Source organism: Coffea eugenioides, chromosome 10, assembly GCF_003713205.1.
Source record: "Coffea eugenioides isolate CCC68of chromosome 10, Ceug_1.0, whole genome shotgun sequence".
In the NCBI taxonomy this organism is placed as follows: domain Eukaryota; kingdom Viridiplantae; phylum Streptophyta; class Magnoliopsida; order Gentianales; family Rubiaceae; genus Coffea; species Coffea eugenioides.
In genome coordinates, this window is record NC_040044.1 from 16,424,398 (window position 1) to 16,444,156 (window position 19,759).

The following is a 19,759-nucleotide window of genomic DNA, read 5'->3' on the forward strand; positions in this document are numbered from 1 at the left end:
ACTCTGCTTGCAAAATTAATCCCGGGATATCTTTTTTTTTTTTTTTTTTATGAAATCATCTTCATTAAATTTGATCCGGCAAACTTTAATGCACTGAATCGAGATACGACTGCCTAAAAACTTTTCATATTATTTCAAGGGTGACTGTGTACCAATTCTTGCAGTATTTCTTTTTTTCTTTTTTTATGATCGTATCAAGTAGTCCATATATTTTCATTACCATACAAACATCTTATTATATGAGGAGTGGATATAGCATAGTCAATGTACTAATTACGGAAAAAATGTTCATTGATTAAAAGCAGAAAGTAAACTGCCTACTATCTTTCTAGGTGTTTATCATTATAAGCAATTGATTAATAAGAAGGGAAATCAAAGGTTGATTTTGTTTTTATTCCTCTTTTTGTGTTTAATACAGGGAGAAGATCTAAGGAATTTAAACTTGTTGATCCCCTTAAAATGTGTAAGAATCATGACCAAAGACTAAAGAACCAAGGGTAGGTGAACTCCCTTCTCAGTGCTTGTCTTTCAACATGTTTTTGACTTGGACATAAAATCAGAAAATTTTGCATCTCCTCACATTATTTACAACACATAGTATGCATATTAAATTCCGCCCCATGCCTTGCCCAATCAAAATAGCAATCATAAACTAATGTATGGTTGTCATTTTCTACTGTGGTCCAACAGTGTATCAATACTTAATCTCACATGGGATTGTGTAACTTCTACTCATAATGCCATGAAACATCACATGGAATACAGAGAGGAAACCATAGCTCGATGTTGAATTAGAGATAAACATATATATTAGGTGTTCTTCAAATAGGACGAATTTTTGCACTAAAAAAAGATGTTGACACTTGTTCCTAGAAAATATTAATACATAAATTTTGAATTTTACAATTTGTCTTAGAGCATCATTGACACTTCCTCACATTCCATACCAATTTCCAAGATAACAAGAGAATACCAAATATAAAGATAGGAAAGCAAAAGAAATTCAAGTAGACTATCATAAAACAAACACTTATCTATTGATGTTTTGCCAATTCTTGATGCCCTTGACCTTGAGACCATGAATTTTGTAGCTTGATCAACGACGATTTAACAAACTATAAGGTCTTGATCTTGGAAGATAAACAATGGATTCTGAGACTGCACAAGTCCTTTTGCAAGAAGCATACATGTTGATGAATCCAAATCGATCACTTAAACTTGTCTTTGATGAAACTTTTGAGCCCTTCCACAAATTACCAATAACATTTCCATCATGGTGACGATGGTGATCATCCTTGGAACATTCCACTAATGCTGCAAAGAATGGATCCATCCTAAAACTTTCACTGGGGTTGTAGAACTTCTTGGGAGAAATGATGATGTCTTCTCTATTATGATGCTTCCTGAAGGAATTTGAGCTGAAACTTCCAGCTGGTGGCAATGGGAGAAGGCCTAAAGCAGATAAACCTTCCTTCTTGGAAATTTCATTCTTGGGAATTCCTGGGATTTGCTCCCAAGAAAATGGGACTCCTGAGAATCTTGCTTGAGGGGTTCTGGGAGGACTGAATGGGGAATTATCATCAGGGAAAGTTAATGATCCAGCAGAGGATGAATTGGATGAAAATGATGGTGATGAAGATACGGAAGAATTAGTCCTGCGAGAAGAAGGAAGGAACAAAAGAGTTGAATATGGGGTGGTATGAGCATCAGTAGGTTCAATTTGGGCATGGCTAGCTCCACTATATGCTGCTTCAGTAGAAGCCATTGCTTTTCTGAGCAAGAAGAAAAGTGGTTAAGAAGAGCTTGTATTAGTCTCTTTTTAGTTACTTCTTGTGGTTTATATAGAGAGAATTTGTGTTTCTTTTGAATTAATTTGTCATTTATTGATTATTATTGCCACTTTGGTAAATAAAAATGTGGGACAACAAAATTGAAAGCAGAAAGATATTGTAATTTACTAATCAAAAGAGGACCCCATAACATTATGACAAGGATGGAGAAAGAAGGGGAAAAAAGAGGACGGAGAAAGAGGGGGGGACTTAGTGGGAAATAAAAAGTACTGGTTGGGCTGGGGTATTATGCAATGGATATTTTAGCATACTAAGTTACATACTATGTAAGACACTAAGAGTCACGAGCTAGGGTTGATTGAAGTGAATAAAGCTATTACTTCCAAAGTTAGTATTATTTGTGCCAAAATAGCACATCGTCCCAAAAACAAGCAGATATAGTTAACTGAAGATGAAAATTAAGACAACAGTTTCTTTGAAATCCTCATGTTGAACATACTTGTTACTGACTTAATTGAGATTTGGCAAAAATAAGACGAACTCATAAGATTTTTCTGGGCAAAGATAAGTGTTTAAGTATCACACAATTTAGAATAAGTTGCTAAACAATTTACCATAATTTGGGAAATCTCAATTTGATCCACCAAATTTAAAGTGAAGCATCTTGATTACTAATGCGTATGTTTAGGGGGCACTAAGTCGGTTCTCAATCTTCGTTGCACTCATCTTATTACTAGAAATTAGACAGCCAACTCCAATGGATAATTTCATCGGTAAAAAAAATCACAAGATTATAAGAAATTAAATTAGGTCCCTAATTGTTTTAACCTAGAAAAATTAACAAATTAATATGGGATCAAGACAAACTTTAGGTATGCCGAGTAAGGGAGGAAATTGTCGTTACCCTTCAAATGTGAGGGACTAATTCCACATCTGTCAGAATGAAAAGGACTGCTTTGGCAATTCATCCCTCAATTAGTAGCCTAGCTATTGAAGAAAAACTAAATTTGGGGGAGTAGTTGTGATGTATCACATGAAGGTGATGGGATATGGTATACCATACATTTGTGTCATATCTTTATTTGGTTAGATAGCTAATCCTATATTGTTTATGTTTAGGCAACATAACCATATCTTTACTTACCACTCCCAATGAAATAAGTTGGAAGAGCATCCAGTATTAAAATGTTCATGTGTTTCGTTAAGTGTGCGGATCGGAGTCCATAGTCAGGCTAGTGCATCACGTTTTAATGCTTTTTAAATTTGCTGTGAAAAGTACTTGTGTGTAGAGCTACCAAATTTTGTGTATCATATGCATTTCTGCCGTAACAAGATTAATGATAGCTACTTATTAATATTCTTCTGCAATAAAGCTAGAGACCTAATAGGAAGTAAAAGATGTCATTGGTCAGTAGTACCACGGCTGTAGTACCAAAATCAGAATAGTTTGTCCTTTCAATCGCTAGAACAGAAATGGGATAAAATTTCTTCCAATTGCCTATGTGTTTAATGGACAAGGTGCAACCGTCCCGGACGGTTTTGATCATTTTCAACTACGCGTAACTTTTTTTGCACATCGCGTAACTTTAGAGCAAATTTTTGTGGGTCCCACACATAGCGTGGAAATCGAGTTACAACTTGTGATCTCAGCCGCACAAATTTTTGAGGCCAAATCATGGCCATTAACCATTCAGGGACGGTCATCTGCCCCATTTCCGTGTTTAATTTTGTTAACCGAGGGTCTCAAGAATCTTAAGCACAATAATGAGTTCTTCTAGCTATTATATGTTAGTTTTCATGTCACTGTTTATGTGTTAGTTTCTAATTTTACTGGGTTATAATATATATGTATTATTCCTGTTATTGTGAGTTTTTTTTTTTTTTTTTTGAAAAAAGGGAGTATCAAGATTTATGAGTTCTCATTGACGAGACAATACAGATGTTATGCAGTAGATATACACACTAACATAGCAATTTAGCAATAATAGCTCATTCAAGTTGAAGTGATTCAATCATTCTTACAATCTCACAAAAGAGTAGTGAAAAGACATGAACAAAAATGATTGTAACTAATAATTACATTCCTAATTGATAAAAGATTAACTAAGGCATGATTTAATAATGAAAATCATTTTCTCAATATTAGGTAGTCTGTAAAAGTATAGCAAACACTTCTTATTTAATTTGGGGTCTTGAAATATTAATACTATAAAGTATTACGGAGACAACTTGGAATTCATCAATTGTCTTGCACCTTGTGGAGGAGAAATTCAGCCTAAAAGAGAATGAATCTAATTCATAACTTGAAACCAATTATTCATCACAAGTTTACCTTCCTCAAATTTTACACCAACATAATTGTGTATGCATCTGCTAGGATCCAATCACGTTATCAAAATTGCTTCAACTTTCAATTATATTACACCATTTTCAAAAGGGAAGATCCCAATTATGAATTACTTGCAGTTGCATCTTACAATTGTTTTTCTCTTCTCCATGTCTATGTATCAGTGGTCCATTAACTTCATATGCTTCCAAAAAATAACTGTACCAGTTTGAAATAATACCAAGCCTATTGGCTGATCGATCTTCAAAATTGAAGCTGCACCTACCTAATTCAATCATCAATGGCCGGTTCCTAGCTCCTACCATTACCATTTGCCGTCAAAACTAACATCGAAATGACATCACAATCGTGGTTACTTTGTGCTTTTAATAAGAATGACACTTCTAATATTCATTATTTTATCTAGTTGTCTGCCTTAGCAATTTAATTTTCAGATTAGAAGAAAGATTCGTTCAATTTTTGATAACCAATGCATATATAATTTTTAATTTTTCATATAAAGTAATTCATCAAATCTTGATTAAGGGCGTAGGTTTAAGATAGTAGATATTGGCGCAGTTTAAATAAAGGAAGTAGGAAATGGGACATGATACTAAAGGATAAGAAGCTCCATCCGTACACTTCTCATAATTTGAGGCTTTGATTCTCTCGTAATTATTGACACGATAAGCTCAGAATTGAGCTAATTAATATGTCAATTATTCGACCTAACCGATGGAATCACTTGTAAATTAAGTAGTAATCTTATGTTTTGTTTTGATACAATAATTGTAAATAAACATATTGTTGTTAACTTTTGATAAAAGAAACAGTAAACCATGAAATGTACATATCAATATGCCAAAAAGATAAAAATAAATTTGCTCATTTTGATTAAAAAGGATTGAAGCTCAATGAGCTTATAGGAGGATGAAACTTGAAAGAATTGTTCTGGAATTACATCCTTCAATGTAATTTATTTGTACTTTCCCCTTTCATCATGCAACAAGTTAATTGAAAAAAGAAGAAAAACATATCGATTCAGATTGCAGATTATTTTTTGACATGTTGACTTTTGTGGCCGGAAAATGATTTTGCTTATATTTGTGGAGCGGATTTGAGATGATTTTTTACAAACTATGTTGTCTTTTCTGTCAGCAAAGAAGCCGATTTTACCTCTTTTTTATTTTAGTGTTTTATTTTTTGGTTGCCTCCTTCTGGTTCTGCTTTCTTGTTTTTCAACCTTTTTTACAGTAAGTAAATAATCCTAACATACTAAAACTTAATTCTGACTAATGCATCTCCTTCTTTCCCAACCACCTAAAAAAGTTTTCAAAAGAATTTTTCTAATGTGACCAGTTGACACATTAGTACACAATATTTATACCTTGGTGTATTAATTTTATGCATATGTTTATATATATTGATTGCCCCTTTCATTTGGACAATTTCCTAATTTAGGTTCATTAATTTAAAAAGGATTTTTTAATAGGTACCAACTAGACACCCATTAACACGCCAACGGATCTTGTGTCCCATACCCTATGCCATTCTCTGTCTCATTTTTTATTATATTGTTATTTCTCCTACATAAATATCATGTTTTAGTCCTTTTTTGTTTCTTTAAGATCCAATAACTATTAACTGAGTAATACAAAAAATTTAACAAACTCAAAAAATCAAAATTCATAAAAAATGAGATTTTTTATGAATTTTCTGCTGTATTTTTTAATTTTCTATTATATCTATTGATTTTTTGAAGCTGTTGTATTTATTTTTTATTCAATTAATAGTTATTAAATTAATTAGTTTTTTTTAAATACTAACACCTCAAACCGCTCTTAACGAGTGTCTCACAAGCACCTGTTAGTAGGACTGCAAACGAGCCGAGTCGAGTCGAGTTTTGGCCTAATCGAGTCGAGTTTTGGCCTAATCGAGTCGAGTCTCGACATAATTTCATTAAACTCGAACTCGAACTCGAACTCAAGCTTGACGAGCTCACAATTTCAAGCTCGAGCTCGAGTTCGAAAAAAATAAAAAATAATTATTTTATTTTTAAAAAAATAAATAAAATAAATATTTTTTTAATAAATAATAAAATATTAAGGATATATATGTAATTTTACTATTAAAATTTAAAAAAATAAAATATATATATACTTAAAATAAAAAAATATATATATACTTAAAATTATATATATATATATATATACTCGAGCTCACGAGCAGGCTCGCGAGTTAACGAGCTTAATATTTTGAACTCGAGTTCAAGTTCGATTCGTTTGCAGCCCTACCTGTTAGTCAAACCAATTTAAAAACTATTCTTGCAACTGTTCTTCATAAGTGCTTATAGGTCACAAGACACTCGGTAGACCAATGTTTCCAAAAACTCCAAATAACTGCTAACCAATCTTACCAAATTGAATCCCTTTTCCAATTCAGCATTTCAACCTTCAATCAAAAGCTTTCATTTTTCATACATGAGTTTCTAGATCAAACCACTTACCAATCTTTACCCAAAAGCTCCAAATAACTGCTAACCAATCTTACCAAATTAAATCCCTCTTCCAATTCAGCATTTCAACCTTCAATCAAAAGCTTCATTTTTCATACATGAATTTCTAGATCAAACCACTCTTTGTCGAATTTCCTTTCCTTCACTTGTGTAAATCTAAACCACTGAAGCAAGCAATCATGAGCCTTTTTTTTTTTTTTTTTAAGCTTATGAAAGTTTGAATTCCAATGGTTTTTCTTCAATTTCCTATATCATTTATTTCTTTGTGGGTTACAATCGGTTCTCTTAGATTTTCAATCAGTTTAATTTCTTTGATTTCAGCCCATTCAATTAATTTTCATTCTATAAAATCTAGACTTTTCTGGAAATTCTGCCGGCGGATGCGTAGGCATCTGTTTGAGGTGGTAGTAGTTCAGTTCCCTCCGAATTCCCCTTGGACCTTTATAAGTCCTCCTCCCCTAGTATAGAGTAGGAGTAGGTTTATAGTAGATTCTATCGTGTCCGGGAAAAAAAATCAGTTATATTAATTTGATCTTCATTATGACATGCTCAGCATAGCAAAATCGGTTTAGTTCTTCAGTAGTAAAACTCAGTACGCACACCAACCTCCACTGAAATTATCTAAAATATTATCTCAAAGGTGATATCTTTGGAATTGCATCATTCCTCTCGGGAATTTTCATAATGGCATCCATTCCAATGATACTAATCATATGAAAATTGGCATTTAAATGCATACATTCATATTTATCCGATTCAATTTTTTTTTTCCAAAAAGCTACCACCTTAAGCGTCTTAACCAACACATTGGGCATTGCCGCATTGCTAGCCAGAATCTTTATTTTATTAAGAATTTCAAAACCCTTTCCTTTCTAAAACATAATATAGGAAAATTAGTATTTGACCTCCGATTGATAAAGATCATACAACTAGCTAGTCTACAAGTCTTTGCAGAGAAGGATTTGCATCTGAACAATTCACTATATGTTGTTAGGTGTGATGCATAATACTGCATTTTCCTCAAGAGGGAAAACACAATCTGTCATGTGATACTATTCCAACTTCCCAGTATTTGCTAGGGACCCATGAAAATAAACTATCAAGTGATGTTATCATCAATGTTCTAAAATTAAAAAGACAAATTGTGGGCGCAACGAAACTGCTTCATATAATAGCTCATTCCATCGACACATTTAGAATTTTGATGGACTTCACATTTGGCTAACATATGGTATGAATTAATCTGAATAAATGAGGTAGGAATTAATCCCAACTGCCTTTTAGTACCGAAGTAAATGTTTTGTCATAGTGTACGAGGCACTGAGTGCTACATCAAGGCCCAAGGGTGAAGAAGGCCACATTGGTTAACGTTGATGGTAATGCATGTTATGATGGATTCCATCAAAACTAGAGTAAGATGAAAACTAAAATCTACCAAATATTGTCCCCAGAAAAATGTTGTGAATCATGTATGCATAAATATTCATTCATGAAGAAATACTCATCTTCTCTTTTGATTAACTATGGTAGCCTTCCTCCCCTCCCCCCCAATCCCCCTCTCTCTTTCTTTTAATTTTAGTGCATCATTTTGCATCATTTTAGTGCATCTTTTAATTCTGGAGTATGTGTTTTTTTTTTTAATCTTCCCGCCCCTCCTCACAATCTTTCTACCTCCAACTGCCAGGCAAGATTTTAAATCCTGACACTGACAACAGAGAAGACTCTAAAAGTTTTCCTTGACCACTGAGTCGAATCCAATCATTTTTCATTGGTAGAAATAATATCCAAATCTTAATAATGAAGTCTTAGGATGCGTTTGATAAAATTGAAATTTGAAAATTAAAATCTAAAATCTAAAATTTGAATTTATTAAGTTACTAAATTATTAAGTACTAAATCCAATACATTTGAGTATATATTTTATTAATTGATAAATGAATAGTTTATCACTTATTGTTTGGAGCAAATTTTACATAAAAAATTCAGTGTTACTTAACTAATTCAGATTTTTTTTTTATTCTCAAATATGTCTGAATATATTAATATTTGAATTCATTAAATTTAAATATTGAACTGGGTCATTTTCCAAGCGTGTGTTTTTTAATACCTGAGTTTTGGGAGAGAAATGAGTTGAATGGTATAGGGAGAATATAAATGAGAGGTCCCGGGTGCGAGACCTCCCACTTACACTTGAAAAAAATAAATAAATAAACTGGCTTTTGAAGAGATTATTTCGGTCTTCATAGAATCGATCGATCTACTTAGTCCTTAATGGTACGCATACACATGGTTCATGCTTGATGAATGGACATCAGTTTAAAATCCTAATGGCAATTACTGAATAAAGAATCTACACAACAAGGACTAATTACATTTGAAAAAACAAATTATTATTATTTTTTATAGTAGGATGCTTAGTTGATTATTTGTTGGAACTCATTTGTCAATAGTGCAAACCTTTTTTGTCCACAACTCCTTTATAGCAAAAGTTAGTTAAGAAATCGATGGCTTTAATACATAATCCAACCAAATGATCCGCTTTGGTAAATTGAGACAACAATCTTTAAATAACTAATGTTTAGGATTATTTTTCTGAATAATATATTATCATGTTACTGAAATACTGTTCCTTCTTGAAATCAACTATGACTCAATGGACAATGTATTTTCAGACACTAAACAAAAAGAACAAGTTTTTCACTCTTGACCAAAAAAAATAAAAAGAAAAAAGGGAACAAAAGCATGGAAACACCTTTTTGATTAGTTTGTTATTAGCTTGGTTTCTTGAATTTGAAAAGCAAATACTCCTTCCGTCCCAATATTAGAGTTTTTTTTTTGAGAATTCAATTTTTTACGGAGACATGGTAATCATTATGTCTAGATAAGATAGCATTGGTGTATTTATATATATATCTTTTGAATTCAAAATATTCTCTTGATAGATATATATTGGGATTTTAAAAAGTGACTTTTTCAAATGGCAATATTGAAAAACATATGTTAAATTTGAAATGATAACTCTTATTTTGGAAGATCAATAAAGTGAAAATATGACAATAACAGTGGAATGGATGAAGTACAAAAGCACATGAAAGATGGAAGCAATTTTAGTGAATAGACACATAAAATAATCACTAAAATTATGCTAGAATCTTAAGATCCTATATCACCAAGACACCAAACACAGACCCACTTTGAGGTTTACAAACTAATGTACTTACTAATAATCCTACTAATTATGCTAGAATCAAATAAATATAATGATCATTAAGGCTCTTAGAATTTTCCCTACTGTTAGGTACGGAATCAAATCTTGTACCTGACAGTTAGGGGTGAAAAAGTGTAGGAGGGGATAGGGGGTAAAAAAATTTATTTATGGTAACATTCTTTTAGTCACATCAGGAAATAATGAAATTCCTAATTCACCCTTGTCGATGACGAAAAATTTACATAAAGTCGTGGTTATACCACGGGATTCTCACAGCAGAGGATTAGGACAAAAGTGGACACCCGTGGTTCTGATTTTCTACGAGTTTTTGAGTGAAAAGGTCACGTGTACATGATGATGCCTCTGTTTGCACCTGGCATGTGAGAACGGGACCCTCCCATTTTTATGAATGTTTGCGAATTTTTTGTCCTTTCGATGTTGATTTTTTTTTCTTGGAGTTATGTACTTGATTACTTGGATAGCTTTTGAACACGAAAAATAATTTTTTTTAACAGAAAAACAGTGGAATTTAAGAAATAAAAAGAGGAAAAAAGGCTTAATTTGTATTCAGAAACTCTAATTTCAGAAGTACTTTTTGTTTGGCTTAAACTTAAAAAAAATATCAAGCTAAATTTGTCTTAATACTTAGAAATGTTTTCACTAGAAAGTGATGGAAAATTAATTAGTACAAAGAGAATTAAACATTTACTCCGGCATGGGAAAACAACAACTCGTCGTTAATGATCGAATTCTTTGACTATGGAATATATCTTCTTCATAAATACCCATCACTTGTCCAATTTCATAATTCATACATTTAATATTTATACTTATTGATATTTGTTAAAATAGTTTAGTTGGACTCCAAAACTGCAGTAATGTTAGAACAGCAAAAGGAATTACTAAATAAGCTTGATGTGGGATTTAATCTTGTTAGAGGTTTTTGTTTTAATAGGTAAAAAGGCACCATATGCACCCGTGAGGGCATATAAAAGGATAAAATATTACTCATGCAAATGTAATAATTGAAAACAGGGAATACACTTTACACCTTAAAGTTTCCTTTACTTATCTCAGACTATGCATTTCTTTACTAATCTCATATAATTCAATTTGTCAGTGAACAAAAAAAAAAAAATTGTTATGAGTCACAAGTAATCACCTTTAAAAAAATATTATATTGCACAAACTTTTTTTTTTCTAATACGCATTCTGGTAATTAAATGCAGTATGCTCAAATTAATTTGTTATAGCCTGATAAGTTTACTTGATAAATTCTTTTAAATCATATTTTTACAAAAAAAAAAATAATAAGAAAAGAAATAAGGACTTTGGAGTCCATAGCTGACAACTAAATGCAGTACCTTATGTTAGGATCATCAGTGCCCTCATGTGATCTGATCTGTCATTCATAATCTGTGTGTGTACAAGTCAAGCTTGGTGATGTAACAGGATATTTGTGAATGCCCATATTTATGATACTTAGATTTTGTGGTGAATCTCCTTGATAAAGTAAGACAAATATGATGGATGATCGGTCAGGATTTGAGTTGAACTTAAGCACATAATAACCTACAAGTTTAAACCTAATATGTGTTGAAGTATCATTAGATTAAACCTACCAATAGATTAACTTGTGGTTTACAAAAGTTTTGCATGCTTATCAAATGTAAATTGGTTACAGCTCTTTACGCTTGAGAAAAATTAATGAACTCCATTACTTTTTTTGATCCAAGATTGTTTAAGTTTTTTAAATATGGTAGATGAAACTTAAAAATTAAACTCAAGATTTGTCTAATTGGTGTCCATATATTATGTGTTAAAAGGAGTTTGAAGTGTTAGACCTTGCTGGGAGAAAGTTAATTTGGGTGGCAAAGGAGGAGGGATTATAAGTAGAAAGTCATGATTTACCAAAAAAAAAGTTCGACTCTATCTGATACAAGCATTAAGACTTGTTTAATAACTCAATTCAGTATTAAATTTGATAGTTACTATGTTAAAATGCGTTTGATAAGAGGTTCTGAATTGCCTAGACCAAACTTATTCAATATATATATATATATGTATATGTAATAAGATAGTCATTATCACTTAATGCAAAATATACTCAAATGTTAAGATTTTATAGTAATAGTTCAATAATTTAATAGATTCAGATTTCAGCTTTTAAATTTTAAATTTCAATTTTCAGTTTTATCATATGTACCCTTAATTTTTTTAAAAAAATTAAATAAAATGATTCTAAATATAAAGGGTAATAAATGTGCAAATATGCGTATACAAATTGTAAGTTAATAAGTGCAAACCGAATGCCTTATTGGGCGTGTTATAGAATTTTTCAACATCTCAATCATAGATTTTGATATTGTTGTCCACAAGAAGTTAATAGGAGGAGTGAGGATAACATTTTGAGGAGCCACGTGCGCTCGGTTTCATGGAGCATCTATCGTCGGTGACTTGCTAGAGAAAGAACATCGTAGGAAGTTTCTTGAGCGAGTACTTTGTCGAACAGAATTACTTGCAATCAATTGCCTGACCCAAAACCCTTTGCTGTCCCACTGATGTGCTTGGAATCAATCAATTATTCGTCCTGCGCTCCCTCCCTCGTCCAAACCCGTCCCCGCCCTCCTCCCCGTTCCACTTCCCCTTTTCTGTAAGAAGAATGACCGCGTCCAATAAAATATAGGCATAAAAAAAATTTCGTGGATTAATTCCCAAGATGAACTCTTAGAGCTTGTAATTTTAAGTTTGCACTAAAAATATATATATAGAGTAACTTTTATGTAAATTGTTACTGTGTATTCTATCACGATTGGATGTATGACACATATGTAACATTTGGGTTTTAAATTTAAATTTTGCATATGTATCATATATCTAATGGTGATAGTGTATATACTAACAGTGTATACAAAATTAATCCATATATGTATATAATATATACATATATGAATTACTATTTTATATACTGACAGTGTATACACTTTCACCATTAGATGTATGACACATAATTTAAATTTAAATTTAAAACCCAAATGTTACATATGTGTCATACATCAAACCGGCCCCCACGGGGTAGCTCGGACGGTGCGCTCCCCCTCTTTAAGGTATAACCACTTACCTGGCAACCCGGGTTCGAGTCCCGTGGCTTACGTCTTCGGTGTGGAGTGGGGCCTCCTCTCCCGGAGTGCAAGGGGATTAGTCGGGCCCTGTAAGAATTGACCCGGACACCCTTGTGTCGACAAAAAAAAAAATCATACATCAAACCGTGATAATATATAGACTGTCAATATATATAAGATTTATTCTTTATATATATATATATATAGGCAAAATGTCAATGAATTAATACGCAGACATATATACGTGACAATGACTCCATTAGCGCCATTAGTAATACATAAATTCTCCATACTGTTCTGTGATAACCATGTGATTTTGTGTGAATTATGTCGATTTCACCGACACTTTTAGTAATTGGGCCAAGTTTGCATATATTTGGGACTTTAAGGTGAAAATTTTAAATTGTAACCCTTAGACTTTAGAGTGCAAAGAGAGAATATCAAAAGTTAGGAGGGGCAATATTTGCCTGGCCTTGTAGTTTAGATTTCAGGCTCTTTGAACTGGGTTAAAAGACAAATCAAGTTATTCAATATTCAATCGAGTTCTTTAAAGTTTAGCTCACTAAGTAATTAAGCTAAATATGAACGAGATTTAGCCTTTCTTAGAATTTCAAGTTTAATAAACACTGTGGCAATATGTAAAACATCTCAAATTAAAATTGAAAATTTCAAATTCTTTGAGTTCAACTTCACCAAAATTTTTCAAATTGAAATAAAAAATTTAAATTATTGAAGCTCAATTTAACTTCAACTCAATAAAAGTTTATTCTAGTTTGGCTTTAAAAAAATTCAAAAACCTAATTTGCAACACAACTTCAAACTTATTAAAGTAAATAAACAAACCTAGACAGTTTATTGTTCATGCTCATTAGATCATTTACGCTACTATCATTGGACTTGACACATTACTTATTAGAAGATCTTTATCCAAATAATTTTTGCTCTTTTTTTAAAAAAATTATTTGAGGTTGGAATGCATAAGATAATCCAAAAAAAAAAAAGTAATTCAACAAGTTTGCTGTTTTCCAACCAGAAAAAAATTCTGCTCAGTCATTTAATTCATTCTTACCTAAAACAAAGGGGCAGAAAAAAAACCTTCAAAACTATACCATAGTTGTGGGTATTAAAATCACATCGGGGCATATTTTGATGATTTCTTTGTTTTTTTTTTTTTGTTTCTTTTAACTTCTTTAGAGGCGGCTAAGGCCCATCTATTGTTTTTGTAACTTGCTGCTGACTAAGGCCCATCAAGTCTGACAATCTTTTCTATTATTGGATTTGGTCAAACATATATGCTTGCATGTAATCTGTTGCAGCAGAACCAGTTACATGATTCATTGGGAATTCGGAATGTCATGGTATTCTGGACTTGGATGGTTTGAACATGTTGGAGAATAACACAAGAAGCCCATTTGTAAAATCAATGAGGAGCTCCAAAGAAAGTACCTTCTTGACTTACCCAAACGAAAAGATTACGGCTCCATACAGGGCTATATTTGGAAAACTATAGTGTAGCTGTTTTTAAAAAATAGATGATGTTGTTTGGATTGTTGTATATGAAAAATTAAGGGTGCGTTTGATAAAATTAAAGTCTGAAATTTGAATCCATTAAATTATTGAATTGTTAAATATTAAATTTAATATATTTGAGTGCATATCACATTCAGTAATAAATGAATAACTTATCATTTAATTTTGAGAGCAAGTTTTATCTAAAAAATTTAGTGTCACTTAATTAATTTAAATGTTCAATTTTTAGTTATCAAACGGTTTGAATATGTTAAAGTTTGAATATATTAAAGTTAAGTTCTAAGCTGGATTATTAAACAAGCCTTAAAGCTCCATATGTTGGCAATTATTTTGGAATACTGTTTTTGTCTTTTAAAAACAGAGTTTTTGGCTAAAATAATTTACAATACAGTATTCCAAAATAATTGCCAACATCAGATTCATGTACCTTTGATCTTAGATCTACTATAAATAGGGGTGAATCCTACTTCATTTGTAACCTGGAAGAACTTTGATCCGTGAATATAATAATACTATAGTCCTTTTTTCTCTCTCCCCGCGTCTCACTCTACTATTCCAATCCCTATGTTAGTAATTTATATTATTAGTTTCACAATACGTTATCAGCACGAGTTTCTACTTTGAGAAGGAAAAGCGCGAATATCTAATTTTTTAGCAAAAGTGAAGCATGAGACGCTGTCAAGGTTCTGACCAAACAGCTTTTGACTACTTATTGAGAAGAAATGAATGCCAAACATTTGGGACTATATAATGGTGATGATAACATTTGTCTCATTGATAGTGCTATTATGCACATTATATTGAAAAATAAAAGATATTTTTCTTCTTTGGAGATGGGAGAGCCAAATGCTAATATTATCAGTGGTAGTGCAAAATTAATTGAGAGCTCCGGAAGAGCCACTCTATTTCTCCCTAAAGGAACAAAAATTGTAATAAATAATGCACTACACTCTCCCAAGTCTCGAAGAAATTTATTGAGTTTTAGAGATATCCGCCAAAATGGATATCACATTGAGACAATGAATGAGACAAATGATGAATTTTTATTAATTACAAATACCATTTCTGGGGAAAAATGTGTATTAGAAAAATTACCTTCACTTTCTTCTGACTTATATTATGCACAAATAAGTGCTGTTGAAATTCATCACCTAGCAAACCAGAAGTTTACTCATCCCAATGATTTTATGATTTGGCATGATCGTCTCGGACATCCTGGATCTATAATAATGAGACAAATAATTGAGAATTCACATGGCCACTCATTGAGAAATCAAAAGGTATTAAAATCAAATGAATTCTCCTATGTTTTTTGTTCTCAAAGAAAATTAACTGTTAGACCATCACCGGGTAAAGTTGGGACTAAATCTCTCACATTTCTAGAACGAATTCATGGTGATATATGTGGACCTGTAAATCCCCCATGTGGACCATTTCGATATTTTATGGTGCTAATTGATGTATCAACTAAATGGTCACATGTATGTTTGTTATCTACTCGCAATCTAGCGTTTGCGAGATTACTTGCTCAAATAATTAAATTACGAGCACAGTTTCATGATTATTCAATTAAAAGAATTCGTCTAGATAATGCTGGTGAATATTCGTCACATGCTTTTGACGAGTATTGCATGTCCATTGGAATAATTGTTGAACATCCTATAGCCTATGTTCACACAAAAAATAGTCTAACCGAGTCATTTATTAAAAGGATACAATTAATTGCTAGACCATTGTTGATGAGATCTAAACTTCCTTTATCTGATTGGAGACATGTTATATTACATGCAGCAACACTTGTGAGAATTAAGCCGACTAGTTATCATAATTATTCTCCCCTACAATTAGTATTTAGTTCTGAACCCAATATTTCTCATTTACGAATATTTGGTTGTGCGGTTTATGTTCCTATTGCACCACCCCAATGTCGTAAATTGGGCCCTCAAAGAAAATTGAGAATATATGTCGGGTATGAATCACCTTCTATAGTTAAGTTTATTGAGCCATTGACAGGTGATTTATTTACTGCAAGATTTGCAGATTGTCATTTTGATGAATCACATTTTCCGACATTAGGGGGAGGAAAAGATCAACCGAAAAAAGAAAGTCCCGATAAAGAAAATCATTTGGAAAATTTCATTGGATTTCCTGGATCCTCGTACCAAAGAATGTGAATTAGAAGTTCAAAGGATCATACATTTGCAAAATATTGCAAATCAATTGCCGGATGCATTTAATGACTCCAGAAGAGTCACCAAATCACATAATCCTGCTGAAAATGTTCCGATTAAAATAAATGTCCCTGAAGGACAAATCACAAGTGCTAATGAATCTAAAGTACGCCTGAAGCGTGAGAGACCTCTTGGTTCCAAAGATAAAAATCCTAGAAAATAAGAGAATCAAATGAATCAATAATTAGTGACAAAATTCAATCTCCTGAAAAGGTAACTCCCGAAGAGCCAACTCTTGAAGAGAATGAAATTATAGAAAATTCAATAAAGTTTGTCACTACAAAAAAAAGTTGGTACCGAAGAGAAATAATTGTTGATAGTACTTCTGCATATAATGTAACACTTGATATTATGATAGATGACGAAGATCATGAGCATAGATTGGTTGATGAATGTCGGCATATAAATGATTGGCTAAAATGGAAAGATGCAATACAATCTGAATTAGATTCACTGACTAAAAGAAAAGTTTTTGGACATGTAGTCCAAACATCTGAAGGTGTAAAGCCTATTGGATATAAATGGGTGTTTGTGAGGAAAAGGAATGAAAAGAATGAAATTGTGAGATATAAAGCAAGACTTGTAGCCCAAGATTTTTCACAAAAGTCTGGATTTGATTATGATGAAACGTATTCACCTGTAGTGGATACGATCACATTTAGGTATCTTGTGAGTTTTGCAATGCATGAAAAACTAGATATGCGTCTGATGGACGTTGTCATTGCTTATTTGTATGAAAATCTTGAAAATGATATTTACATGAGAATCTCTGAAGGATTCAACATATCTAAAGCATGTAAATCAAATCCTAGAGATATGTATTATATTAAATTACAAAGGTCTTTGTATGGGTTCAACCAATCTGGACGTATGTGGTATAACCGCCTTAATGAATGCTTAACTAAAGAAGGTTATATCAAGACCCAATATGTCCATGTGTTTTTATCAAGAAAAATGGGTCAATTTTTATGATAATTGTTATATATGTTGATGATCTCAATTTGATTGGAACTCCTGAAAAGATCCAAAAGGCTGTCGACTATTTGAAGAATGAATTTGAGATCAAAGATTTTGAAAAGACAAAATTTTGCCTTGATTTACAAATTGAGCATTTAGAAGGTGAAATTTTTGTCTACCAAATTGCTTATACCCAGAAGGTATTAAAACTGTTCTATATGGATAAAGCACATACATTAAGTACTCCAATGGTCGTCAGATCATTAGATCCTAATAAGGATCCATTTAGGCCACGAGAGAAACATGAAGAGATATTTGGTCCTAAAGTACCATATCTCAATGCAATTAGTGCGCTAATATATCTTGCTAATTGTACAAGACCAGATATATCATTTGCTGTGAATATATTAGAAAGATTTAGTTCCTCGCCTACAAGATGACATTGGAATGGTATTAAACACATTTTTCGCTATTTCCAAGGAACAATTGATCTTGGTTTGTTTTATTCAAATAAATCCAAATCTAAGTTGTTTGGATATGCTGATACTGGGTATTTATCTAACCCACATAAAGCACGATCTCAGACTGGCTATCTCTTTCTTGTGACGGTACAGCCATTTCTTGGCGTTCTACAACACAATCCTTAACTGCCACTTCATCAAATCATACTGAAATAATAGCAATTCATGAACCCAGTCGAGAATACGTTTGGTTAAGATCAATGACCCATTACATCCGGAAGAGTTGTGGGTTATTCTCCGAGAAGGAAAATCCTCCATCAATTTTATATGAAGATAATGCAGTTTGTATAGCTCAATTAAAAAGAAAATATATTAAAGGAGATAGGACGAAACAAATTTCACCGAATTTCTTATTTACTCATGATTTGCAGAAGAATGGTGAGATTGATGTGCTACTAATCCGATCAGATAATAATTTGGTAGATTTTTTACCAAGGCATTGCTGACTGCTACATTTGAGAAACTGGTGAAGAATATTGGAATGCGTTGGCTAAAAGATCTCAAATAATGTTTGCATCAAGGGGAGATATTATTACACAAAAATACTGTACTTTTTTTCATTCACTAGGGTTTTTGACCCACTGGATTTTTTCCTAGTAAAGTTTTAACGAGGCATATTCTTTGTATAATGGACATCCAAAGGGGAGTGTTATGAAATAATTATAAGATGTGGATGTCCGTTTATATTCTCAAGAACGAAGATACATGTATTCTCTCTAGATTCATTGGTACATTGGATGAACCCATTTATAGATGTACTTGAGGTACTAAATTCATGTATTAGTAGTTAATTGGGTTCATGTACCTTTGATCTTGGATCTACTATAAATAGGGGTGAATCCTACTTCATTTGTAACCTGGAAGAACTTTGATCAGTAAATATAATAATACTATAGTTCTTTATTCTCTCTCCCCGCTTCTCACTTTACTATTCCAATCCATACGTTAGTAATTTATATTATTAGTTTCACAATAAATAATGTTGTAGTCTTCACAACTATGTAAAAGTTGTAAGAAAATTAAACCAAGTTCATGTATTATATAAGTGACACGTGTCTTATTTCTATTTATTAAGATAAGTTTCATTGTTTGTTTTGTGATTGTGGTCACATGGGATTAAATACTATGACTAGTTCCTTCAAAAAAAAAAAAAAGCTATGATGTTATGAAACTAATGCTAATATGATATAGGATTTGAGCTATTTATATGGTTGGCAATATGCTAAGAAATACAAGAAAATTAAAGAGTTCAAGAGAAGAGAAAAGTAAGCAAAGAACTATTTTTTCATTTACTCAAATGAAACTTCAGTTTTCTATACAAGAGAGGATTAAACTCTATTTATGGGGGGAAAGTAAAACAGTTAACTTCTTCTTCTTCAAGATGGTGATACAATCTTCTCATAAGACATGATAGCTTTATCGACAGTCGTGCAGCTTTATCGAAAATTGTAATAGCCTTATTAAAAGTCATGTCACCTCTATCATTTCAAAAGTTATGAGAGCTTTTTCACTTCAAAAAATGTGAAAGACTTGTCACTTTTTAGGAGATGAGATAAACG

General features: G+C 32.2%; 1 protein-coding gene across 1 annotated transcript; it reads right to left on the minus strand.

The window, feature by feature from the left end:
• Positions 1–826: 826 nt before the first annotated feature.
• Positions 827–1,824, minus strand: LOC113748937. The gene has a single exon (XM_027292540.1). The coding sequence runs from the start codon at positions 1,763–1,765 to the stop codon at positions 1,097–1,099; it is 669 nt and encodes a 222-aa protein (XP_027148341.1). The 5' UTR covers positions 1,766–1,824; the 3' UTR covers positions 827–1,096.
• Positions 1,825–19,759: the final 17,935 nt, after the last annotated feature.

What these genes read in the sequence shown, in the direction of transcription:
- LOC113748937 (XM_027292540.1), bottom strand. Translation starts at nt 1,765, where the DNA reads ATGGCTTCTACTGAAGCAGCATATAGTGGAGCTAGCCATGCCCAAATT.